The 27,353-nt window shown below is 46.1% G+C and overlaps 1 protein-coding gene and 1 long non-coding RNA gene across 3 annotated transcripts in view; one reads left to right on the top strand and one right to left on the bottom strand.

Moving 5' to 3' along the window:
• Positions 1-17,337, bottom strand: part of LOC103345879 (protein sidekick-1) — a 694,014-nt gene extending 676,677 nt beyond the window's left edge. Inside the window, exon 1 of one of the 2 annotated variants that reach the window (XR_011380987.1) lies at positions 16,373-17,278. Coding sequence is in view for 1 of the 2 variants with exons in the window: in XM_070054497.1 (XP_069910598.1) it covers positions 16,373-16,619 (247 nt within the window). In the remaining variant the exon portion in view is untranslated. Of the gene's footprint in view, positions 1-16,372 lie in introns of both variants that reach the window. The other variant, XM_070054497.1, reaches the window with a different exon arrangement.
• Positions 1-27,353, top strand: part of LOC103346435 (neuroblastoma breakpoint family member 4) — a 1,612,367-nt gene that overhangs the window by 275,808 nt on the left and 1,309,206 nt on the right. The window lies entirely within an intron of this gene.

Raw genomic sequence — 27,353 nt, 5'->3', positions numbered from 1 at the left:
GGACCATCTTCTCCTGCTTTTCCAGGCCATAGCAGAGAGCTGGATCAGAAGTGGAGCAGCCGGGACTCGAAACGACACCCATATGGGTTGCCGGCACTGCAGGCAGCAGCTTTTCCCACTATGCTACAGTGCCAGCCCCTGTACATAGGTTAACAAGGTATCAGTATGTGCTAATATGAAGTAACGTCTAAGATACAGTAAGTCAAAACAGGTTAAGTGTGCTCCAGTCAGCCCCTCTAGTACACTACCAGGTGTATAAGACAAAGGACTGGAGGGAATACACATAGAATCACCAACATTTCCGAGACTGGAACAGTGGCAGCCTTAAATAAAGGCAACTGTGGATTTGAGAATCCGGAAAGTACACACTTTTACTACTGCCTTTTGCTATGGTAAGAATTTAACCAACTCATGTCATTTTTCATAAATAAATACATAATAAAATAACTGCTAAAACCAAGATCCTGTAATGAAAAGATACTTTGGCAGCCTCTGCTCACAAAATCTGAACAATCTAAAGAACAAAGGAATGCCCATTTTAATCCAGCATCCTTTTTAGACGTCTTCATCATCAACATTGCTCACATCCTAAGTATGGACCAAACCAGCTTCTACCCATGGAAAGGAAAAGGCTGTTCCTATGACCCCAGAGAAGACATTGCAGAAACCTAGACAGAGGCGTGGAAAGAAGAAAGGCCACTCTAACATAGTCAACAAAGCAGAGAAGAATGGGCAGAGGACAGACCCAGGGGAATATGGTCACTGAACAAAGCTAAAAAGATGAAGCATGGAACCATCTAAGCAAGGTTAGGACATGGAATTTTCCAGATGCAAACAAAACCCCTAACACTTGAAGACTAATTTCATCTGTTGAAATGAATAATACTCTTGAAGAGGGGTGGGAATTTGGGAGGGAGGGAGGGTGGAGGGAAGAATCATTATGTTACTAAATTTGTACTTATGAAATGCATGAAGTTTACATATGTTAAAGAAAGAAGTTGCTGTGAAAACAAATCAGCATTTTTCTACTTACCTTTACTTTTAGAACTGCTGTAATTTTATGGTCATTCAAAATTGTTGGCAATGCTTATTAGTGCCCTCCCCACCCATTTTCAAAAGGTCTGAATACTATTTGCTTAAAGAGCAGAAACTCTGGACAGTTTAAGCATAAAGAGGGAATTCACTGGAAAACAAACTGGAGTAAAAACCTAACATCCAAACCTCAGTATAGACATGAACCAGACCAGCTCCAGGCTATAGGGATTTGTAGAGCTCCACAGAAACAAGGCAGGTCATGATGGGCAGAGAGATGGCCAGTGGGTCCCCGAAACTGGTATATTGTAGCGAGTCAGGTGCCACCCAGTAGTTGCCTACTACACTACAGCATTCACAAAAAATGCTCTAATTTACATTTGTACATTTAAAAAACTCAAATACTCTACATACTAAATTCATGGACATTTAAATTCACAAATTTTCACTTACAACCACATGCTTCAAATATTATTGTGCATACCACCATAAAAAAAGTCAATGTGCTACATAGATTCCATATCAGAGTTGTTATTGGAAGAATCTTACAGTAGAATCATAAAGATTAAACAGCACTAACCAGAAATCAATGGTACAAATATGTTTATCAATTCATCTTTCAAAGGAATTTTTTGTTCTTACAATGAGCCTGTAACTTAAGAAACGGCATGCCATGCCTTTTTCAAATACATGAACAAAATAAGGCCCCAAACAATAATTTAAGTTCAAACAGAATTTAATTTAAGCTCAAATAGAAAACAGGCACTGAAATCCAATGTCCACTCACATGCTCTCAGGATGAACCAATTAACTCTTTAATTCCCCATTCCTCCTGAAATCCACTAACACCACATTGCACTCAATTTTAATTGCTTTCATAATTTAAAAAGGTTACAAATGCTTGCTGTTTGAAGCAGACTATTGAAAAAGAAAAGAAAATATTCCTCCCCCTCTACAACACAGAGATAACTGTGTCAAGCAGGCTGCCCTACTCCTTCAACCGTACTCATTACACTATAAAAAGCCAAGTAATTTCTTACTTGCTATTTACCTAAAGTTACATCCCCATTACTTTGTTTTTCTGAGATTTTACATCATTTCTTCTGTATAAAGCAACAGATGCTCAAAGAAGATCAGAAAACAGAGACAAATAAAAGGAAAGACCCACAATCCTACTCACCAAGAGGCAATTGCCATCTCAGTGTTCTGGCTCCAGATCCTTTTCCACTTGTACAGAGGGCACTTCAAAAGTTCATGAAAAATCAAGTTTAAAAGATGAGCTCTTGGCCGGTGCCGTGGCTCACAAGGCTAATCCTCCGCCTTGCAGCGCCGGCACCCCGGGTTCTAGTCCCAGTCGGGGTGACGGATTCTGTCCCGGTTGCCCCTCTTTCAGGCCAGCTCTCTGCTGTGGCCCGGGAGTGCAGTGAAGGATGGCCCAAGTGCTTGGGCCCTGCACCCACATGGGAGACCAGGAAAAGCACCTGGCTCCTGCCATCGGATCAGCGCGGTGCACTGGCCGCAGCGGCCATTTGGGGGGTGAACCAACGGTAAAGGAAGACCTTTCTCTCTGTCTCTCTCTCTCACTGTCCACTCTGCCTGTCAATAATAAAAAAAAAAAAAAGATGAGCTCTTTCATACAAAGAAAATGAGAAATCCATGCAGTTTTTTCATAATATACATTTTCCATGAACATCTCCAAGACCTCTCATATATGCTGAACACTTTTCATGTCAACTGGAGCCACTCTACAGCACCCTTCCTAAAACCTACACAGTACTGTAGTCCTCATACATGCTATATGATCCACTAAAAAAGCAGCCAGAAAGATTCAGATCCTCTTCATTTTGGCCAGGATCACCTGGTGTTGACTGGAACACAAGAGACAGAGGACTCAAGCCAACCCTGCCTATACCATAAAAGCAAAATCACAGAGCAGGTTAGGTCGCCCAATGTGTCCTCACTAACTGATTTGTGTCACTCCCCCTCTTCGTGGAGGAACGACACAGGACCCTGCGCTGTTCTTTCGTCTGCTCGGCCCTCCCCGGGTTTGCTGCTGGTTCTTCCCGGGTTGGCTACCGTCCCTTCCACCTCTGTGGAAGGGCGGTTCCCCCTGCCACTTTTCCCCACTTCCGCGGGGGAGCGGCACACCGCCGGCCGGCTCTCTCGGGGGCTGCACAGGTGTTCCTTCAGATGTTCCTGGTGCATGTTGTCTCTCTCCTCCTTTATAGTCCTCTTCCGCCAATCCCAACTCTGCTACCCACATGCCGAGTACGCTGCTCTCCTCCAATCAGGAGCAGGTCCTGCTGTTTATTGGTTGAACTGGAGGCAGCTGTGTAGAAGCTGTTTCCTCCTCTCCCAGTGCCATATTGTGGGAGAGCAGATGCATAGAATAAGTCTTAATTCCAGTAACTTAGTCTAGTCCGAGTTGCTCCCCACAATTTGGGATAATTTATTCACATGCCAAATGAGGTTGGCATTGTTTTTTAAAAATCTCTTTTGTTGCCAAGGGTATCTAAAATGAAACTCAGTTTATTCATCCAAGAAACAAAAACTTTGAAGGCCAAGTACTTGTGAATTTTTTCCTAAGTTTTAGTCACAGCTAATAAATGCTAAATTTTTTATTTGCTGTGAAGAATTGATCTACATTAGAGGCATTTTACAACTTGTTTCATGCTTCTGGTTGCACAGAAAACAGCAGTTAGAAATGTAGACAATTTTTGACGAACTGTAATCCTCCACATTAGATATAAGTAACTTTCAAAGTTAAGGAGTTGTTGGTGAGCAACCATCAGCCAACTAAATATCAAGTTACCTCATCAACGAAAATGACTGCTTTCTCAACTGTCCTTAACTCTCAAGCACTAAGGTTATCTTAACCATGTACTTTTTTCCATGTATATGCTTCTTTGAATTGTTGCTAAAAATACCTTATCCTTTTGGCATTTAAAGTAGCTGAAAGCCAAGAAGACCCAAGTTTTGTCTTCCCCTATCCATGGCAGCAAAACCCCAGTTCAGAATGTAACTTGAAATTCACTGCCTAACCATGGAGGTCTTGATGCTTGGCACCTGTTCAGCAAGAATCCTATTATTCTATAAGCACCAAGTTCAAGTCCTCTGGCTCAGTCTTTCTTCCTCTTACATCTCTGTTCTCCGAATCGCCGCACCTCAAGCAGGGCCTGCTACTTCTACCCCTATTCATGTCCCAAAAGCTGACCTCTCAGACTCTCTGTGGCTTAAAGCTTCCGCCTCACCTCAACCCCTCCACCAGCCACGGTGAACTGCACTGCAGTAACTTAGTATCAGTGCACTTCTGCCCTAATCAAATGTAAGCTCCATGAAGTAACAAACAATTTTATTTAGCATTATGCCTTTACTGCCTTACACATCTTACTTGCTAAAGCAAACTGAATTACCTATGCTCTCCTTAATTGACAAAAACCACACTTATCATGTATACTATGTTGTTTTGAAATAAATATACTCTGAAGAATGGCTAAAGTCAATTACAATGCCCAGTAGTTCACAAACTTTTTGTAGCAACAACAGTTAGAATCTACCATCAGCAAATTACAAGAATAAAATACACTGTCATTTCCTAGAGTCACCTGCCAATGCAGACAATCCACTGTCCTCAGGTGCTTGTTTCCTAGTGTTCCACCTATGCTGTGTCTAGGCTTGAATTTGTTTTAATCCAGCTTGATTTCACTATGCTTCTGGACCCTAAGAACTCGGGCATTGCAATGACAATGAAAGATTTCTCAACCATTTATCTTTTTTTTTTCTTTTTTTTTTGACAGGCAGAGTGGACAGTGAGAGAGAGAGACAAAGAGAAAGGCCTTCCTTTTGCCGTTGGTTCACCCTCCAATGGCTGCCGCGGCTGGCGTACCGCGCTGATCTGATGGCAGGAGCCAGGTGCTTCTCCTGGTCTCCCATGGGGTGCAGGGCCCAAGCACTTGGGCCATCCTCCACTGAACTCCTGGGCCACAGCAGAGAGCTGGCCTGGAAGAGGGGCAACCGGGACAGAATCCTGCGCCCCGACCGGGACTAGAACCCGCTGTACCGGCGCTTCAAGGCAGAGGATTAGCCTAGTGAGCCGCGGCGCTGGCCCATTTATCTTCTAATAGTTCCTCCCCTACTCCCTATTTCTGGAAATTCACAGAAGGCAATACTGAACCTCTCATTCTCAAGTTCATGAGTTTTAACTTCTCATTTTCCATTCTTTATTCCTCAGTACTGTATTCTAAGCAGTTTGATCCAATCTCCTTTAAAATCAATAGCTTTCTCTTCAATTATATCTACAACTATTTAACCTGCCCATTGAGGTTACTTTTTAAAATTTAATGACTATAATTTCCATTTCTAAGAATTCAATTTGGTTCTTTTCTGTGTTCTTTTTCTCATCTGCAATCTGCAATCTTTCACTGGGGTCTTACCTCTCATCTCCAATCATTTTAAATAAATAATCTCTTTCATATGTCCTATCATCTCTACCTACTGAAGTACTAATTATCTTATTGATAATCTGCTCTCTTTCATAGTAATTCATTTCATTGTGTGGCTGGACAGCTGTGTATTGTAAGCTCATCTTTGGCACGAGCTGTTTCTTTAGTAGACACCAATGAATTGGCTCTGCAGGACAGCATCACAGTTCCTTCTAAGGGCTCTATTAGTGTCCATTGTTGTGGACTAGGTTCTGTGCTAATTTCTCAGCTTGACAGTTAGATTTTAAGAAATTGTGGATTTGAACTCACTCCCATTGTGAGCTGCAGCCTTGGAATTTAGATGTCTTGTTGGTTTACTGTTTATTATTAATCCCAATTATCACCAGCCATGAAGGACAAGGTTCTCTGCACTTTCTCAGACTAGCAGTCAAGTCGTTCTCAGCCTTCTCTCACAGATGTAACAGCCCATCATGATTTTGTGCTGGAGGACCTCCACTCCACCCTCCTACTGTATGCAGGCCTCACACCACCTCTGCTCCTTCAAGAGATCCTCCAGACCAAGCCTGTGGCACTTGTACCCTCCCAGCTGTCAGTTTTCACCTCTGGCACAAGGCATTTCATGGTCTTTCAAGCTCGCAAATGTTTTGGGCTATTGTTGCTATATTTTGTCAGCAATTTCTGTGCTTATAGGAGAGTAAGATGGGCAGTCTCCATAGGAGCTGTGTTGGCAATGTCGCTGGAAGCCTCCAGTAGTTAGAACATACAAAGCTGGAACATTAACTTCAGAAAATTGTGATGATTACTTCCATTTTGCCAATGACAATGGCCTACATTTTTTTCAGCCTTGACAACAACTTTCAAATTTGGGGTAAAAAAATTCAAGACATACTAAAATCATTTTGTCACTATTTCAAACGCCTGTCTACTCATTTAATAATTCTAATTCATCTTGTATCTCACTCCTAGAATTTTAGTGAAATCAGAAGACTGGAAAAGATCACCACTTCCCATCTAATCAATGAATCCAATGGTCTTTTTAGTACTCATCTCATTCACCTCTCTGCAGCAATATTTTTTGATCATTCCAGTTTTTCTATTCCAACACTACCTCAGGTCATTTTTTTCTTTACTGTTCAATTTATTTTTTTAAGATTTATTTATTTATTTATGTGAAAGGCAGAGTTACAGAGGGAGGGAGGGAGGGAGGGAGGGGAAAAAGGAGGGGGAGAGAGAGAGAGAGAGAGAGAGGTCTTCCATCTGCTTGTTCACTCCCCAGATGGTAGCAACAGCAGAAGCCAGGAGCTTCTGCCAAATCTCCTACGTGGGTGCAGGGGCCCAAGCACTGGGGCCATCTTCTACTGCTTTCCCAGGACACAGCAGAGAGCTGGATTGGAAGTGGAGCAGCTGGGACTCAACCGTCGCCCATGTGGCATACCAGCACTGAAGGCGGAGGCTTAGCCCACTCCACCACAGCACCAGCCCCGGTCATATATTTGTTATCACTATGTTATCAATCATTTCCTAATATATGCCCTTAACTCTCCCCTCTAGAATTCTTCCAGTAAACCATAATCAGATTAATATTCCTATAATAGTTCTCTCCTTATATGAAGCATTCACATTCTCCATCTCCAATACAGTGACTCATTATTCCCTAATACTGAGAAGACATTTTGTGGATTTCTAGCCACCAACGTGTAAACAGTAACACCACCTCACAAGTGCTAACTGCATACTATGTACTTGATAAGGCGCAAAATACCTCACCTGTTATCAATTGATCCTCACAATACCTGTATGAAGAAGGTTCAACTACTACACAATTCTTCAGGGATGAGGAAAATAAAGCTCGAAGATTAAGTAGCCAACTCAAGAAAACACAGCTAGCAAGAGGCTGAGTCAGTTTTATTTTATACCAAGTCCAGCCTCTTAAACAGTGTATATTATCCACAAGCACTTGTACCCAAAGCCCCTACCCTTCCTGTGACTGTAAAAAACATCCATCCAGCCTCTTAAAAGCTCTGCCTGGTTGCTTCTATAGGGACCTCACACTAATGCACTCAAAACCAAAATCAGGATCACACTGCCCACGCTGTGGTGGTCCAATCACAGTGAAAAACTTACTACCCAACCAGTCATGCAAGTCAGAAACCAGAAATCACCCTTATTTTCTCACTCACCTACATCTGCAACCTATGACCAAATTCTGACCATCTTCTTCCTCTCTAACCTCTACGGCATCCATCTTCCTCCAGCCCAAGAACCACACCACCCTTGCCCAGCTGCTACAGCCTAACTCATCTACATTCTCAATTCTTTCAACCCATTCTCCACTGTGCAAAACAAACCAAAAAAGCACATCCTCCCCAAAAGATGATTTTAAAATACAAATCTTATTTTTTCATCAATTTGAGACTCAAAAATCATAGCTTTAAGTCCATCTTTATTCCAGAGTCTGAAACTATAGGAATGCAAGTATTGGTGACATCTGGGTTTCAGTAACAAAGCAATTTGCAGTGAGCCAAAAATGATGCCAGGACAGAAAGAGGAGCAAACTGAGAAATGATGACTAAGAGGACAGCACCTGAGGTTTTCAGCACTTGGCTCCAGTGACTCCTGAAGCAGAGCAGAAACCTAAACCTGCCCACATTTCAAGGTATTTTTCTCATTACACTGTGATACCCCAGGACCCTTCCAGAAAAACCCTTTTTCTCTAAAGTAGTTCAGACTAAGTTTCTAGCTTGCAACCAAGATTCTTTGCTAAGAAAAAGGCTTTGAAAGAACTATGGTAACACACTTAAAGATAGTATACCTACAAAGCAAAAACTGAAATTCCACATAAAGTAAAAAATACCTTTGCCTAGCATATATATACATACAGTCTATGTTTGTAAACTCATGCACCTCTTCCATTTAAAGATGTTACATAAAATGCTTTAGGTCAAGCCCATGCTTTCCTTTATGTTCTCCAAACCATCACAGTAAGGGCTTGATGAAAGCTGAAAAAAAAAAAATCAGGGGCAGGCATTTGCCCTTCCAGTTAAGACACCTGTGTCCCTATTAGAGTATTGGGGCTCAATGCTCAGCTCTGGCTCCGGAGTCCAGCTTCTGCTAATCCAAATCCTAGAAGTAGCAATGATGCCTCAAGTAATTGGGTCCCTGCCACTCACATACGAGACCCAGATCAAGTTCCTGGTGGCTGGTTTCAGTCTTGGTCCAACCACAGCAGGTATCCAAAGACTGAACCAGTAGATTGGAGCACAAGCTGTCTCTCCCTGCCTCTCAAATTTAAGAGTACTAACAATTTACATCAGAAGTAAAAGCGTAACTATACAATATAAATCAGGGCCCGCACTGTGGCATAGCAGTAATGCCACTGCCTGCAGTGCCGGCATCCCATATGGGTGCTAGTTCAAGTCAAAGCTGCTCCACTTCTGATCCAGTTCTCTGCTGTGGAGGATGGCAGACCTCAGAAGGCAGTGGAGGATGGCCCAAGTCCTTGGGCCCCCGCACCCACGTGGGAGACCCGGACAAAGAACCTGGCTCCTGGCTTCAGATCAGCACAGCTCCATCTGTTGCAGCCAGTTGGGGAGTAAACCAGCAGCGAATGGCAGGTAGGTATCTCTCTTTCTCTCTCTCTCTCTCTCTGCCTCTCTGCCTCTCTCTGTTTAACTGACTTTCAAATAAATAATCATTTAAACAAATACAAAATCATGTTATGTCCCTGTTTCTTTGGGTACAGCCCACACAATACAGCATAAATGCCAACTCTATCTAGGTGACTGAACTTTCCCCACCATTCTCTTTCCTACTTGTGATATTGCATCGTCAAGTATTATAAACTCACCTTGCTCTTAACCAAAATTTTACCTATTGCATAAATACGTTGTAAAGTAGTGTGTCACAGAAGAAACAAAGGAGTTGTGGAAACCACAGATTATATTCTATGCGAAGACTTTTTCTGTTGTCATCTGGTGGTTTGTATATAAAATCAACACTGACTTCCATCATACAGAGGGGCTTGGTCACACACAATCTTGTTCTTTCTGCATCATCTCCAACATCTAGGGAGAAGTCAAGGCAGAACTGAACCTCACTCTGAAAAAAACCCCTCTCTGACAATCAGAAACATACCACAAATAAATTTAGGACTACATTGAAAAAAAAAAAAAAAACCCCACAGACACTACCACCCCTGGAAGTGACCACCTTGTGTAAATGTGACTAGGTTACAACAATGACATAAAAAAAATTCCTCCTTATTTCACGTCTGAAATACTCAGATTTCTTGGGGTACTTAAGTTCCCACCCCCAATTATTATCAATAGTCACAGAGACAATAGTAGGAGTCATATTTCTCCCCTGGCCACCACAGTCACTCTTTGGCTACTTCCCCATATTCTTTTCTTGAAAATATCACCTGTGTTAAATCAAACTTAGAGTACTGCAAATCTCACAAGCTAAAGAATCAAACTTACAGAGTACTGCAAATCTCACATGCTAAAGAATCAAATCCAGAATACAGAGTTCAGAAAAAGCAGCACACCACTGCACGAAAACCTGATTTTTTTCTGCATCATAATACGAGTTCCAGGGTCTAGCCCATTTTCTAAAGTTCACATCTGCAAACACTACTCGATTAAAAATCATAATATTTTTTAAAATACAGCAAAGCCAAAAACATCAAGAAGTACCTTCTTAGCCCCATTCCACAAGTTAATCTCCAAAGATCAGTAAATAAATAAATCTTATCAGTTGTCAACAAACTGGATTGATAGCTGTATCTTCACTAGATATTGCCTGAGCATTAGTGTCAACTAAGTCTATTACAGTGAAAAATAATTCTTGTGTTAATTTTAAGGACTCTCTGCTTTACTAAAAGTCCTTAATGAAGACAATTAAGCCAAAATAACATGAGGTTGAGCACAGAAAACTCAAAACACCAACTACTAATCTCTTTCATTACTTATGGTCACTGTCCAGTAAACAGCAACATTCTTACAACCAATTCCTATCCCACATCTTGTTATATCTCTCAGAGCATCAATTACCTTTGGCAGATTTCTATTAATCTCATTACTCTTTCTTCTTCTGACCACTTAGATAAATTTTCTTAAAATAAGATGCTTATTTAATTCTCCAAATTTACAGTTTACATTGATAAATTATGCCACTAATTTGCTTTAGAGAACCTAAAACTTTGAGCATGAACCATTGTAAGGCTAGAGTAAATGCATCATGTGTTAGCAGCATCTCAGGAGAAATGCTGTCTTCAACACTGAACATACCTGGCAAACTAAAATGAAGAGAGTTAAATTCTAGGGACTAAGACATATGGAATTACAGAATCCCCAAAGAGGAGACACACTTAGAGAGTCTGGTAAGGGCAGAAAAGATGTGACAACATACAGAAGATCAGAGAATCAGAGCAGAACAGATTTGAACAGTGAGTCTAACCGCCTCCCTCTGTATAGATGAGCAAACAGAGCAAGAGAGGCTACCCGACTTGCTCACACTGCAAGGCAGTCACAGACGAAATAAAACCAGAGCTACCGACGCTTAGCCCAATGCCTTCTCCATTCACTACATCGTGTTCCTAGGAAAGCTTTATTAAAAATATTCTCATTCCCACAAGAACCACAGGGGAATGGGGCCAGCCTAATGCAATGATTCTCTGGCTTTAGAGCTGTCAGGAAGCCAGATCACCTAAATACCAACACAGCAAATGCATCAACAGAGATTCCTGAAGCAATGATCCCAAATATTTGTGGGCGTGTATGCTTGGATATAGTAAAACTAGTGTTAATATAATGAAGTTCCAAGATTAATTGCAATAAACTTCTTCACAACAGGTCTCAGGTATGGTCAAACTATGACAGTTTTGCATTTCAGGAATTCACTAAAAATTTTAACTGTAATTTCTATGTGCTACCAGAGGATGGCAGAAGGTGCCACTTGCAGGCTCAACTAACCATATATTCTCCCTCAGGATTATGGGTACAGTTGTTCATGACTTTTTAATTGGGAAGTGTACAAATTCAGGGGAAACTTTAAAAAAATGTGTTACAGAACCACTGAAGTCAAATCAGAATAAAAGGACTACATGAACTAAGATACTCACCTACATTACACACAATATATCATTGTATACCAAGAGTATTTAAACCAACTGAAATCAACAGCTTTGCTTTTCTAACTTAAGTGTCCCTCTTCTTCATACTATCCCTTTCACCCAGATTTTCATTCCCACCCTCTGCTTTCATGAATTGGACTTCAAGGGCCTACTTTCAGAACTACCATTTTCTAAGTTGCTTAGAGAAACTGAAGCATGAGCCATCACAATGCAGTTTGTGTTTCCTCCTGCTGCTATGTGCATTCCCTTCTCTATGTGTAGTCAGGCAATATCCCTAGCCTCCCGGCTCCTGGACACCTTGAGGAAGGCCAGAGAGCAAGCAGAATGACACTGCCTGCCACAGACCAACGCCATTTCACACACCCCATCCTATGCACCAAAAACCACCCAAGGGCTCCTCAAAAAGCCCATGGCTATGGGTATGGTGAAAAAAAATGCATGAATTTCACAACTTTTTTGGCCAACATACTTCCATTTTTTCCAGGAATTTTTTGAAGTGGTACATTTAACTAGAAAGACTTATCATTCATCACTTAATTACCCATTTAACTTGCAGTCTTTCCACTTTGTTTCACCTAAATATTTGAGAGCACAGGAAGCTTCCTGGATGTACAGGGTGATAATGGCTATTACTGGATTTGCAAGGCCAACAAAGTAGCCAATAACCACCTGTTAAATATGCAACAGCCCAAGCAAGGTAGCCTGGGACTCCTAGAAACTCAAGTTAAAGTTGTGAGGGGAAGGGGCCAGGGATAAGAGGAAGAGGGGCAATGAATCACTTATCGATTCACAGAAGGCAGTGCGGGCTCAAAGGAAAGCAGACTTGCAGTGACCTCGATCAACACTGTGCTGTAATTTCCCCAGCAAACAACTGACAGAAAAGCCTAATTAGGAGACCACCCAGGACTGGCAACTGACTTAACACAAGTGAGCCAGGCCACAGGAAAGCATGCTAGGGTGGCAGAGAACCCAGAGATTATGAGATCAACCATCACAAGAATAAAAATGTAACAAGAGAGACAAGAAGCACTTGTCAAACTTCTAAAAAATGCCCAATTCTGAGAGTCAACAGACCTCAAGTGGAGCTCAAATTTTCAATTATTTTTAAGATTTCACCGGTGATTATGATGCATGCTCCAGATGAGCACCCAAGTAGGAGCTCAGCAGTCTGCACAGGAATAAACAGAACTCGCAGCTTAAAAGCAAGTAGCTCAGAGAGATCATGAACCTGGGACAGGCGTTAGTCAAGACAGGTTTAAGGTCCATAAGCTGCCGGAATGACTTGGGGGATGACTGGACACCTAGGACAATGTCTGAAGGAAAACTGAATCCTGTGATCTCACTTAAAGGCTAAGCGCTGCGGTTCTTAAACTTGGCTACACATTCTAATCAGCTGGAGAGCCTGGCTCTCTCCACCCAGGTCAAACCTCAAATCCATTCAACAAAGTCTGGAAGAGAGATGGAGGCACAACACTGAAAGCTCCCAAGTGCTTCCAATGTGCACCCACGTTTGAGAAACACCAGCTTAGAGAGTTCTGGGGAAATCAGCAGACTAGAGTGAGGAAAAACAAAGCAGTATACATCAGTGGTTCTGAAACTCAAGTGTATGTCACAATCCCACAGAAAGCAAGCTGCAGCTCAAGTTAGCACAGAAGGAGGTGGTCCCTTAAAGTTTTACCAATCCTCCAGGGAGCCGGTGGGTGGGGGAGAGTGTGTGCTCAAAGTTTGAGAGCCACTGGCCTAAGAGACTGGAAACAACTGCAGGGAGAAACTGCATGCTATGAACAACCAGGGACGGTAACTGACAAGAGCACTCCTATCCCTCTGGGACTGATGAGTACAAACTCCATCTATGATGTGTCCTGAAAACCACCAGAACCAATACATCAGCAGTCAAGCTAAAGGCACCACTGACCACATGTGATACTTAGGATCCATCCTTCTCCCAAGCCACTCCTATCTGGCTTCTCAGCAGAAAGTATAAAGAAAGTGTGTATTGCCACCTGCCTTTCAGAATTAAAGATTTGGCTTTTTAGGTATCTAGAAAAGTCAAAAGCAATTAAATAATCACCAATAATCAGTGTGCAACTCTTTGTTACCATGTAGAACAGTTACTCCAGAACATTAAAAAGGTTTTTTTTTTTTCTTTTTTTTTTTTCTGTAAGATCTGAACTGCCTCCAGGGTCAACAATATCTTCTTTTGTAACTTCTGCTGATTATTTGTAACTTATACTGATAAATGATGCATTTATTCTCTTCGAGGATGATATGACCAAGCCTATCCAATAGCTTCACCTCGCTACATAGTAACAACATGGTGCTTATGACCAGTTGCAACTTACTGATAACTACCCCATTTAGAATATTACATTGTATCTGATAAGATTCAAGAGATCACACTCCTTGCATATGACCAGCTCATCATCCCATCAGAAATTGCTATAGCAGCACCAGAATTTTCATTTTCAAGATACATGAGCTTTTGTCAAACGGTGACATCTCCTCTGTAATATGAATTTTCAATGATATAAAAAATGATGGATATATTTTACACATTTCACAGAGAACAGAAACCTGTCAATGAATTTAAAATTTCTGACAATCTATTTGAAATTCTACACTAAAAGATCTGTACACTTTTACAAACCATATAAATGTAAAACAGATACCAATGTTTTTACCGACAAGGAATAAACTATTCCTCCCTAAGAAAGTTTGGCAGTTGCCTTAGTATTTTAATTAATGTATTTTCATTCATTTTTCATCTGTAAAAATACTTCAAACAGCCTTCAGAGTGCCAATGACCAAAACTTTACATCCATGTAATAAACTTCAAAACAAAGCCACTGATTTTCCCCACTGTTTCAATCTGTGCACATCTTCAAACATGTAAATGCAAATATCTTACTGTAAAGTGCAAGTCACTTTTTTTTTTAAGTTTTTTTTTTTTTGAGTTTAAAGAAACTCAAAAGGCTTCCATAGCCTTGGAAACTCATGACTGGAGCATAGGGAGATTACTGATGCCATAAACAAGAGTGTCAATTGGTTAAGTCAACAACAGGAGTCACTGTGCACTTACTCCTCATGTGGGATCTTTGTCCTTAGTGTGCTGTACATTGAGATTTAATGCTATAACTAGCACTCAAACAGTATTTTTCACTTTATGTTTCTGTGTGGGAGCAAACTGTTGAAATCTTAATGTATGCTAAACTGATCTTCTGTATATAAAGAGAATTGAAAATGAATCTTGATGTGAATGGAAGGGGAGAGGGAGTGGATAAGGGGAGGGTTGCGGGTTGGAGGGACATTATGGGGGGAAGCCATTGTAATCCATATTCTCCTTTGGAAATTTATATTCATTAAATAAAAGTTAAAAAAAAGAAACTCAATAATAAAACACCATTTCTATTCTAAAGGTCAAATCAAGTGATTTCAATTTCTTCTGTTAAACCTGGCTTCTCTGGCAATCCAGATCCCATTTTACAAAATGACTTAACAGACGCCTTGCTTCCAGACTAAGATATTAAGCAAGAAGCACAAATAAAAATGAAAACTGTACAACTAATGCTGGAGTTAAATTGAGCATAAGCAGGACGATTTGTTTTCACGCAGTAAGACCTCACGGAACCCATTTATGAACCCCTGGGGGAGGCACCATTCAGATACTATTAGATAAGCAGTTTAAAAATTTTGAGTTAGTTTCTAAACTGTGGCATGCGGGCTTTCAATTCAGACCGTCAACATGCTGGTGCGTTTGAATCCTTTCCTGTGCAGTAAGCTAAATCATCTGCACGTGACGCAGAACACAGCTAACTGGAGTTCAAGGCTGTCCCACGTCAGTCAACCTCCGAGTACCCAGTTCCTCACCGAGATGGTTTTCCAGGATACAGCTAATGAACACAGCCCAAAGTTAATTTGACTAGCGCTGCCAACAGCAGAAGAGCCTGGCTAACCTACAGACCTCATCCGAAAAGGGTGGTATGTAAGCGGCTGTTTCTCCCCCACCCCCTCTTTTAAGACCAGCGAACTGCAGCGGAAAGGGTGCTGAGGGGCAGGCGAAGGGCTCCGGCCGGCCGGGGACAGCTCCTTTCACGGAGATTCCCCCTCGCCGTGCCAGAGGTCGTCTGGAATCGGCAGATCGCCGCTTCCTATTTCAGCGATCACCACTGGAATGTTCCAAACCGAGGCCCACAGAGCGAGGGAAACAAAGCCAAGCCGCACAGCTGTGGGCACGGAAAGTTTTGCTCCACCGACCGCACACTCCCACCTAGGGGTCGGGCTCGGGGCAACCGCAGCAGCGGGAGGCCGGGGTTGCCCGGGAGGGGGGCGCCCAGCAGCTGGCGCGGCTGCTTCTGACGCTGGGGGTCTGCGGGGGCGAGCCCCGCACCGCCGCCCAGACTCCGCGGGGCAAAGAGCGACACCCGTCCAGCGGCTCCAGCTCGGCGCGCTGGGTCGGACTCGGGCAGCCTCTCCAGGAGCGGGTGCCTGGGGCTCCCCTTCAAAGGCTTTCGTTCGCAGGGTGGGCTTCGAGGAGCTCACCTGCCCCTCCCCCGCCCCGGGTGGGTCTAGCGGGCACCCCGCGCGCCGCAGTCCTGGCCCGGCGGCTCGGGGGGCAGGGGACACCGCGCACCCGCGCTCGCAAAGTTCGCCGCGCTGCACCCGGAAGCGGCGCCCGACCTCCGGAGCCCGCCCCCGGGGCGGCGCCCAGGACCCCGACTGGCGCCCATCTCCCCAGAGCCCACTCCCGGCCCCGGCCCGCGCCTACCTTGAGCCAGCGCCCGCAGCAAGTGCAGCTGGAGCAGCAGCAGCGCCCACCGCCCGCGGCCCGGGCTGAACTTTGCCGCCTGCCGTCCGCCGCGCTGCCCTGCGCACTCCGCGTCCTCGCCGGCAATGCCTGGCGCCGCGCGGGGTCCCGGGCGCTCGCGGTCGAGGCAGGGGCCCGGCAAGGACCCAGCGCACTCAGGGAGCGGCGGGCCGCCGGCGGTCACCGAGGGCCGGGCACCGCGGACCATACCGAGGAGCTCCCACCCGGAGCGCCACGCCGCACCGGACGGCTGGGACGGCCCCGGGTGGACGCGGTACCCGGCGCTGAGGGGCGGCGTCCCGGATGCCCGCGTGAGGTGCGCGGCAGGGGTCGAGCGAGGCGGAGGAGAAGTCGTCAGCGGGGGCAGTTCTCGTCGCGACGCCCGGAGCCCTTCCGGGCGACCGCCGCGCTGTCACCCGGCGCTGAGGAGAAAGTGCGCCCGCCCGCGCGCCGGCTCTCGCCCTCCGCCGCGGCCGCCGCTCCCCATTCACAGCCCGGCCGCACGCGCCGCCCCCGCTGATTGGCCGAGGGAGGCGGCTCCGCTCCCGGGGCCCGCCCCCACGGCCCTCGCTCGTTTTCAAACTCGACGCGCCCGCCCGCCTGCAATTTCGCGCCGGCAGCGGCGCTGGACTCGGGCAACTTCCCGCGCCGGCAGCGCCGCTCCAAGTGCCCTGGGAGCCGCCCTGCTCCCCGCCCGGGGCTCTGCGCTTGGGGCGCAGTGGAAGGGGGCGTGGGGGTTCCGCGCCAAGTTGCCATAATTGCGAACGAGAAACGGGCGCCATCGGTTTCCTAAACGCTAGGGACAAAAGGCACCGTTTGGTTCAAAGCCGCCGCCTGCTCAGAGGAGTGGACATGGCTTCGTAGAGGCGTCAAAGGTCATGTTTGTCCTGGGGGCCGGCAGCACAGGCCGCCTCCGCCGCTCCCGGGTCTGGAGTAAGGGTCTGTCAAGGGAGGGGTTTCTCCCGGCCGCCCGGGGAGTATGTGGTAAGCATTAGCTGAGTTTATGGGATGAAGTAAGCGCTCCGGAGCGTAGAGGCCCGCGCGTGGCGGGAGGAGGGCTGGAAGGTGACACCCAGCTTGCTGCTGCTGGGAGTCAGCCAGGAGGAGCCCAGGGGCACGTGATGGTGATCGGGTGAGATCACCCAGTGGGGAAGGGCCAGGGGCCCGGGTGTGCGCCCCGAGAGACAGCCGCGTCTGCTGGGGTCCGCATCTGGACCCCAGGCGGGAGAGTGGGGAGCAGCAGGCCAAGGAGTCGGAGCCTGCAGAGCACCTGTGGATGCTCGCCAGCATGGGGCAACCGAGACCCGGGGCAGCTGCCATGTGGAGGAGGCAGACGCTAGAAGGGACACACACACACACCAAAAAAGGCAGGCAGAGATGGATGCTCTGTTCTCTGACAACATCGTGGAGCTTCGAAACGGGCTGTCTTCCCGCCTTGCTGTCCTCAGATGAGACAGGGGCACGGGTGGGCTGTCGTTTGTTTGTCGGTATTGCAGGCAGCCCTGAGCTGCTGCAAACTTGCTAGGTTGGCTGAGAGCCTAGGGAGGCTCTCAGTGGGCTCTCTGGGCCAGCCCTGGGCAGTGGCGCCTTCTCACTGCCTGTATGTGAGAAGTGCTGGCAGGAGAAACCTCAGCCTTAACCAAGTGACATGACCTGCGCAAAGTCAGCAGGTCCCCTTCCCCCACTGCCCAGTCTCCATTGCTCTGAGCACCTCTGCTTTGCTGTGAGACTGAGGTTTGGGCTACACCCCTGGAGCAGATCGGGCTTTGAGGTCTTCCTACTTGTGACCTTCGGACAATTGTTGACTCCATTGCTGCCCAGAGTGAAGGACACTCCCCATCTCCCGGGGTTGTTGCAGGAAAGTGAGCTAACACACTCCATAAATGCTGCTTTTCCATCCCCTCCCTCGTGCCGGTGTGGCCTTGCTAGAGCCACTGGTTGTGTTTGGTCAGCAGCCCTATGTCCTTGAGTGTGCTTTCGAATCAGAGCTGGAGCCCATATCCCCAGCCGTACAGTGCCTGCATGAGCAGAGCTCGGGCTACTTCTTGGCTTCAGGACCCTGCAGAAGTGCCCGGAGCCTTGTTTGCTGTGATGTATTCTGCAGTTCGCCGAAAGCTTTGTGGAAACTTGCTTGGAGATTGGAAAGCCCAGGCGGTGCAGGGGCGGTTGTAAGAGATGGATGACGTCACTGCTCCTAGAGAAAGTCCAGAGACCCCTCTGGGAAATTCTAATTCCAAATCTTCCCGCGGAGGCAAGGCTCTATTATCATCTCCGTTCTGCAGTTGAAGAAGTTGAGCCGAGAAAGTTTAATAGATGCAAAACAACTGTGTTAGAGCCAGGACCAGAATCCACCTCTCCTGAGCCCCGTCCTCAGACTGTGTTGCTGCTTCCAGATTCATTAGGTCATTATAGGGGGAGGGGCAGCTTACATGACAGCTGTTCCTTCTTTTAAAAAAAAGAGACTACTTCTGTCCAAAAGGCCAATTAATCTCTAACTCAATTTTTTTTAAAAAAAGATTTATTGGAAATGCAGAAGGACAGAGAGAGAGAGAGCAAGCACCTGCATCCATTGGGTCACTCTCCCAGTGGCTGCAATACCAGGGCTGGGCCAGGCTAAAGCCAAGAGCCAGGAACTCCATCCTGGCAGCAGGGACCCAAGAACCTGGTTCCTTTTCTGTGGCTGTCTCTGCATCCCCAGGGAGCTGGACTGTGGGCAGCCACAGGCAGTTGCCCCTTTTGTTTACACTTAAACATATGAATGGAGACATCCTGGCTCAGACAATTAGGCTAAGGAGATTTCAGGGAGAGGCAGGAAGAATGGCAGGAAGAGCCTTGTCAGGAACTCTTTGTAACCCCAAAAGTCTTTTGGATATGTAAATCTTTTGTGTGCCTTCTTGTATTCAACTGGTCACCTTTAAATACTACTGGATTTGTTGAATAAAGGAGCCTTGATTGGGATTTGTCTTGGCTCCATTCTTTGCATCCTTGTCCCCGCATTCCCACTCTCAGCGAGCACACTGGACTGGAAGCAGAGCAGCAGGGAATCAAACCAGCAGTCAGATAGGGGAGGCGAACATCAAAAGTGGCAGCTTAACTCTGCACCACCATATTGGCCCCTCAACTTAATTCTACCCAGCCCAACAAGAAGACCCAAGAAGAGGACGTGTTATGCTTGCACGTTGGCCTTGGAAAGTCTTTAGTGGGATGTTCTGCAAGGCTAGGAGGCACAGGGATGTCACTCCAGGAAGGTGGAGATATTTTTCTTTTCGAAAGAAAAAAAAAAGACCTGTGGCTGTCCACAGCAAGCAGTTAGGATTCTCTCTGCTTTAAAAAGAGAAAGGAGAGATGTGGGGAGCAACTCGGACTAGACTAAGTTACTGGAATTAAGACTTATTCTATGCATCTGCTCTCCCACAATATGGCGCTGAGAAGGGAGAAACAGCTTCTACACAGCTGCCTCCAGTTCAACCAATAAACAGCAGGACCTGCTCCTGATTGGAGGAGGGCAGCGTACTCGGTGTGTGGGTAGCAGAGTTGGGATTGGTGGAAGAGGACTATAAAGGAGGAGAGAGACAACATGCACCAGGAACATCTAAGGGGAACATCTATCTGAAGGAACACCTGTGCAGCCCCCGAGAGCCGGCCGGCTGTGTGCCACTCCCCTGCAGAAGTGGGGAAAGTGGCTAGGGGGAACCGCCCTTCCACGGAGGTGGAAGGGTTGGTAGCCAACCCGGGAAGAACCAGCAGCAAACCCGGGGAGGGCCGAGCAGACAAAAGAACAGCGCAGGGTCCTGTGTCGTTCCTCCATGAAGAGGGGGAGCGACAGAGAGAGTTTTCAAAACATATGATAATTTCAGGGGAATCAGAGTGGTCCCTGAGCTCATGGGTGCTGGCCTGACAATCAGCCTCACCTGGGAGCCCGTGAGAAAGGCAGCCTGGACCTCCCACATCATCACCTGCGTTTAGCAAGTCTCCAGCTGATTCTTCTGTAAGTCCAGTCTCCTAGGAATGTAATGTGATGACTGGAACCCTCGCTTGTGTTCTCTTCCTCTCTGCACTCATTTCTCTTTCACTTCCTTCTGTGTTCTCTTCTCCCTCTTATGGACCAGGAGATAAAAAGGAAACTTCCAAAAATGATAGGATTTTAATGTTATTTTTCAATTTTATAAGGAAAGCTCGCAACTTCCTAGAACATCAACAGTTCAACTGTATATATATTACAGTTCAGAGGCATCTTTGTGTCCGTGTGGAAGAAACAACTAGAGAAAGCAGTAATATTTTGCCATATAGGTAGCTTTTATACATCAATGGGAAAAACACAGCAAGGCCCATGGAATGAGAAACAGAGTACAGGAACAGGCACATCTCAGAGAAATACAAAGGAAAATAAACATTTGAAGAGACACAAATGGATCCCAAACATGAAAAGACCCAAGCAATAGGGCCAATAAAAAATGTGAACAGACAATGGCCAGAGCTGCAGAGGGTTTCTGGAGATGCACTCATGTATTCTTGGTGAATATATAAATTAAACAGCCATGCTCGAGTTGCTAAATTTTAAATAGTAATTGTCTTTGATTCTCACAAAGGCATAAAGACAGTACAGTACATAGAGCAGATTTAATGAGTATTAAAAGAATAGTTAGAAACATTGATAAATACTTGCTCTATGGAGGTATTTTATTATAAAATCAACAAGTTAAACAGGTAAGTATTGTCTTATAAAAGAGCATGTCTATAATGTGGAATAATCCTTTTTTTTTCTTAGAGCATAGATGTCAAATTCAAAACAGGATTTCCTTCAGGGGACATAGAATTACATGCTTTTTTTTTTTGCTTTTTAAATTTCCAAGTTTGTTTTTTACAATGAAGATAAACTAATAAAGCTTATTTTTAAAAAGCAGATGTTGAGCAGAAAGAAGTCCTTTCTTACCTATACCTCATTAAGAAACATCCCCAATGGGTTCTCAGTGCTTTTGAGAAAAATAATCCCCAACCCTCAGAGGCCAAGTTACAACAAGAACTTGTCCACCAGGGATGCTGTGCCCTTCCGTGTGCAAATCATGCCCCACCACTGCACATCCAGGGCATGCCTGAGAGCGGTCCCTGGGGCCTGTCCCCTGAGAACTCTCCCGACTGGAGGCCTCAGCCCTTCACTCAGATCCCTGCCAACTGCTAAGCCCAGCCTCAGCCTCACCTTTGTTCCATTGCCTGGCAATCCATCAATGAGCCTCCAGGTGCTGCCTTTGAGCCCTAATGGGGCATGTGCTCTGGTTACCTTAGAGCCCAACTAGTTTCCTGAAAACATTTTCAGAAGCTAAAATCTCATAAAATACCGTTAAGGAAGCTATGGAGAAGAAAGGTACAGAACTTTAGCGAACCTCCAGTTTTCTTTGAAAGTATCCCTCACCCTCAGGCGCCTTGACGTTGCAGGAAGCCAGGGTTCCTAACCCCTGACAAGCAGCCTCAGCTGCCTCCCCTAGGCGGCATGAATCAGGAAGTCAGGTGGGAGCCCAGCCTGCGGTTTCACAAGGCCCCCAGGTGATTCTGTGGCAAGTTCAAAAGCCATTGGCAGGTAGTCATCCCTCCCATCCCTGCTTTTCAGCCAGTGTTTACCCGAACACTCAATTAGCGCCAGCCCCAGTGCTAGGCAATAGAGAAACAGCAATTGTGTGATAAGCAAAGGCTCCAAAGGGAATACTACATAAGGGAGGTAGTATTCCAGAAGTAACATCTAAACAGAGACCCGTGGATACACAAGGGTGGAGAGAGGCTGTTCCAGGCAGAGGGAACAGCACGTGCAAAGCCAAGTTTGAAACTCAGCTTGAGAACAGTGGAGAACCAAGAGGGTTTTCAATACAGGGATTGTGCAATGAAAAATGCTTTTAGACATAATCATTCAGGCTATGCCGTGGATCGAGATGGGGCAAGACTGGAAGCCAGGAGACCTGCTAGGAGACCATGGGAGCAATTTTAACAGGAAATAACAGTGGCTGGGATGGGGGAGAGGCGACAGGCTAAGGAGCTGTGAGCTAAGGGGGCATCCGGGATGGCAGCCTGTTTTCTGGCTTGGGAGGTTGGGGGAATGTCCATCTGGTTTCCAAAGAGAGGGAACATAGGTGGAGACGCAGAGTTGGTGGGAGGTTCGGATTTGAACTTCTTAACTGTGACGCATCGCTGGGGCATCACTTGCAGATAAGACGTGGATGCCAAATGGCAGAAGCAGAGGAAATGACTTCAAGGCATCTGACCCAGTGTCAAGACATCAGGGCTAAGTGACCTCTAGATTCTGCAATGAAGATATCCTCACAGGCCCTGTGACAGCCTTGGTAGAGAAATTGGTGGCAAGGAGAGAGGATGTTTCCAAGCAGTTGAGCATGAAGGTGCTACAGAAAACGATAAAGTGGTGACAGAACTGAGAGGAGGTTGTTTCCTGCTGACAGGAATCAGGGGGTGAGTAACAGCTCAGGAGGCCGGCCTCTGGGCATGTCTCCTGCATTTGTGCATGGGCTTTAGCCTTGGTCAGGGAGGACAGCATGCAGCTCAGGGGTGGCCAGGGAAGGAGGGAGGGAGAGAGGAGACCTCAACTGAGGGGAGATTTGGCAGCCTTTAGGGCAGAGAAAATGCAGATGGCTTGAGATGTTTGGAGAAAGAGAGACTTTAACAAGGGATTCAGCAGACATCTCTCCACCTGACTTTCACATAAGCCTTTAATCTCCACAACAATCCCCATGTGGTAAAGCACATGTTTTTCCATTTGACTGAGGCTAGGCTCAGATGATTTAAATGATTTGCCCAGGCTGCCTGGCCAGTGAGCGGCGGGACTGGGGTTTGAACCTGCATCTCCTGATGCAAAGCGTTGCTTCTGCTTTAGGGGTAAATGAGACAAAGATTGTCCATCCTGCATCACGAAAACTTACTAGAGGGGATCTTAAAGAACATCTTGTTTTAAAGAGGAAGTTGATGTAAAATAAAACAAAACTGCCTTCAATTCCTTTGGGAACAGACCGTGGACATAGGGATGCCCACGGCTAGAGAGGAGGGCTGGGGTTGACCTCAGCACACTGTTCCTGCTATTGTTATGGGTGAAAAGGTAACAGAGAAAGATGATCTCGGTCCTTTGTCTCACAGGAAAGAATTGTCTCACGTGGAAGAGCCATCAGAAGTGTGGGGTGGGCAACTTGTTTCTACAGTAACCTGGGGGCTCAGAAGAGTGGAATCACCACTCCCTTGCTATTCTCATGATAGGATTGGAAGCTCCCAAGGAGTGGGCAGACACCTTGGTTTTTGGTAAAGGCAGCTTTTGGGGGAAAACGTGCAGCAGGATTTAGCACCTTGATCCTGCTGAAGGTAACTTGTGAGGGAAGCAAGCATTGTGCACCCTCTTAGAGGGACTCTGCTTTCCCCATTTTCCATAGGGACCAACGTGCTTGTTAACCCATCTGACTCCGCACTGTCACCTGTGTGAGAATCTGGTGCTTCTGTGCCATCGCTCCAGGTCGTTTCCTTGGCAAAGCACTCATCACTTAGACTGCACTGTGAGTCACATGCAAATGCCACCCCAACTCCCCAGTGCCCCAAAGAGCATGTAGGATGCTGTTCAGAACAAACAGTTGTTGGAAGTATAGATGAAAACGTGTGCGATCTGGGTGATCATCCAGCTCCTTCGTTACCCAGTGGAATAACATTGAATAAACCAGAATCCCATCCAAAACGTGACATAAAACATCGTCTTACTATACTCACAGGTTCCAGGAATCAGAAATGCAACCAGAACACAGCTGCGAAAGGGTTGAAGGCTGGACTCATCTGGAACTTCTTCACTCACGTGTCAGGTAGCTGGGCTGGGATGACTTCAGACGGGGCTCAGCGGGGACTGTTGACCAGAGTTCATTTATGTGGCTTCTCCGAGTGGCTTGAGCTTCCATACAACATGATGAGGAACGAGGAATTCCCTGAGGACCTGGAGAACCACTCGGAGGAAGGGACTCCTGCAGAGCCCCGGATCCCTGCATTGGAGGCTGATGAGTCCAGATTACAAACCAAAGCCCGCCTCATACACCAGTACTTCCATTAGGTCAGGGCTACGGGCTGAACTGTGTCCCCCCAAAACTCACATGTTGAAGTCCTAAGTCTCAATATACAACTGCATTTGGAGATGGGGCCTTTATAAAGATGATCACATCCAAATAATGCCACTGGGTTGGGTCCTCACGCAATCTGTGTTCTTATCAGAAGAGATCAGAACACAGATGACCCAGAGAGATGACCATGTAAGGACACAGGGAGAAGACGCCATACCCAAGCCCAGGAAAGAGGCATCAGTGGAGACCAGCCCTGCTCACCTTCCAGATTGCTGAGAAAGTCCACGGTTGATGTTTATGTCTCCCAGTCTGTGGTGTTTAGTCATGGCAGGCCTAGCAGACTGGCAGCGGGGAGCCCACTCATCACACAGGCACAATCCCAGCTACTGCCGGGGTGAAGGGTGCAGCACCTGCCATTCTGGCTGAGTGACATCCCCGTGCCTCTGGCTTTCCAGGGTTGTGTGGCTGTTTACTTACTAGCAATTAACCACCCATTTTATGTCTAATAGTTCATGTTCCACTCACCTCGGGCTTAGGATCCTTGGAGAGAAATTTAGGGTTTTTCTACTTTTTCTCTTCTGTGTCATATTCAGTTAGGAAGTGATGCTGACAGCTGATCCATGCCATTGGTTTTGGAAATTTCTGATTGAAGTAGGATGGCAGGACCACATCGGGACTGTGGGGTGGGATTTGTAGATTGATCGATCGATCGATCGATCTACACATACTTATGTATACATATGTATACATATGTACTTTTCATATGAATGAAAAGTCTCAAGAAAGTACACTTCAAATTATATTTCAGTGGTAAGAGTATATCCTTAAAATAACTGAAAAATAACTGAAAATGTGAAAGTTCTGAGTATAGGAACAGTTGTCTCTGAGTGGCAATAATGGGAAAATACTAGAAGCAAGCTAAATATGTAAGATTAGGAATGATTACGCTTCACAGTTTATGTGTATCACGGAATGCTACACTATCATTAAATTTGTGTTTTTAAAGGATTCTTAGTTGCATGGGAAAATGGACAAGAGAGTGTTAAAGTAGGGGAACGTGTTTATGCCCCTTTCTCTTACAAAACATGGAGTATGTGGGCATACATTGGAAGGAGGGATGGGTCAAAGGAGAGATGAAAACAATTATGTGTCTCTCAAGACTCTTTTTTAAGGAGCAAAGAAATAAAAAGTGACTAAAAGGAAACACTTCCTAATATTAATGGTAGTTGTTGCTGTACAGAATTGTAGGTGAATTTTTTCTTTAAAATTTTTCTGCACTTCTAAGAATTCAAAGATGAATGCATTTCACATTATCAAAAATAAAAAGTAAACTATAAAAAGTAACATCTTAACGTGTGGGTGGCACTAGCAGTCGTCTTCCCCCAGGTGCGGGTGACACACCTTGCCCGTCTCCTGCTGAGTGACATTTGGGATTTTCAGGAATGCCGGCCTCTCCCTAGCCTTCCTTCCCTTTCTCTTTCTTCTACTACTTCTCCTCCAAGATGACATTGCAGCTGAGGCAGCCCCTGGCCCAGCTGGCTTTGTATGCTGCTGACAGTGGCACCAAAGAACATTTGGTGGGAGAAGGCATCACAAACTTTAGGAGCTATTAGGGGCTTCCAGAACCTTCTAGTTCAACATAGCTGTTGATCCCGCTGTCAGCTAGAAAAGTAAGGCACGGACAGCACAACACATGCCAGTTTGCCGTAATAAGCCATTATGGGTCTTTCAACCATGAAGTTGTCTGATTCATTTCTGAAGCAATTTGTATTTTCAGGCCTGTGCCATTTCCATAAATCTGCTGCCCACTGCATGAAGCACAGGATGGGGGGATAGGGTTTAGCAGCAGCACATGTGAGCAGAGCCTGCGGGCGGCTCCCTGGCTGCCTGTGAGCTCTGTGGGGTTAGCAATGGGTGATGGAGAGCCCTGGCTAATATCAGGCAATGCTGTGTGCAGACGTGGGCTTTGCTGGCCAGTGCTGGGCAGGTGTTCAGTTGCTGGAGCAATGCGTTCAGTTTGTTATGAAGCAGCTGAAGAGGCATTGACCACAAGCTCAAGCAAGTCTCAAGTGGAATGGATGGCAGAACAAAGGGTATGGTGACTGAAACAGGGAAGACCGGAAGTCACTCTGGGGGCCTTTGTAAAATACCCGGCTGTGTGGCTGTTACCAGGCTTCACTGCAGCACCACACCAGGGCCCTATCCAGCAGCCATTTGCAATTCAGTGTCAGGGAGAACTTTCTAGCAATTGAAGGATTCTCTGATAAGCAGCTCTGAAAGGCAGTGAAACTGGTGCCATGGCTTAGGCCGGTGCCAAGGCTCAATAGGCTAATCCTCCACCTGTGGTGCTTGCACACCGGGTTCTAGTCCCGGTTGGGGCACCGGATTATGTCCCGGTTGCTGCTCTTCCAGTCCAGCTCTCTGCTGTGGCCAGGGAGGGCAGTGGAGGATGGCCCAAGTGCTTGGGCCCTACACCCACATGGGAGACCAGGAGAAGCACCTGGCTCCTGGCTTCGGATCAGCACAGCATGCTGGCCACAGCGGCCATTGCAGGGTGAACCAACAGAAGGAAGACCTTTCTATCTGTTTCTCTTTCTCTCACTGTCCACTCTGCCTGTCAAAAAAAAAAAAAAGGCAGTGAGTTCCCTAGCAGGGGGCAAACAGAGACCAAACATCCAGTTCTCAGGACTGTGGTGGAGGGGAGAAAGCAGAGGGCTGGAGGCAGAAGACTGAACTCAGCACATTAGGATCCCTCTTTTCTGTTCTGTCTAGCTCTGAGATTTTTTAATTTTACTTATCAGTACTGTGTCTTATCCATGAAAAAGACTTGTACACAAATGTCCACAGTAGTTTTATTC

The sequence above is a fragment of the Oryctolagus cuniculus genome, chromosome 12 (genome assembly GCF_964237555.1).
Source record: "Oryctolagus cuniculus chromosome 12, mOryCun1.1, whole genome shotgun sequence".
In the NCBI taxonomy this organism is placed as follows: domain Eukaryota; kingdom Metazoa; phylum Chordata; class Mammalia; order Lagomorpha; family Leporidae; genus Oryctolagus; species Oryctolagus cuniculus.
Note: the sequence above shows the minus strand (reverse complement) of the source record. Positions and strands in the feature narration are given on the sequence as shown.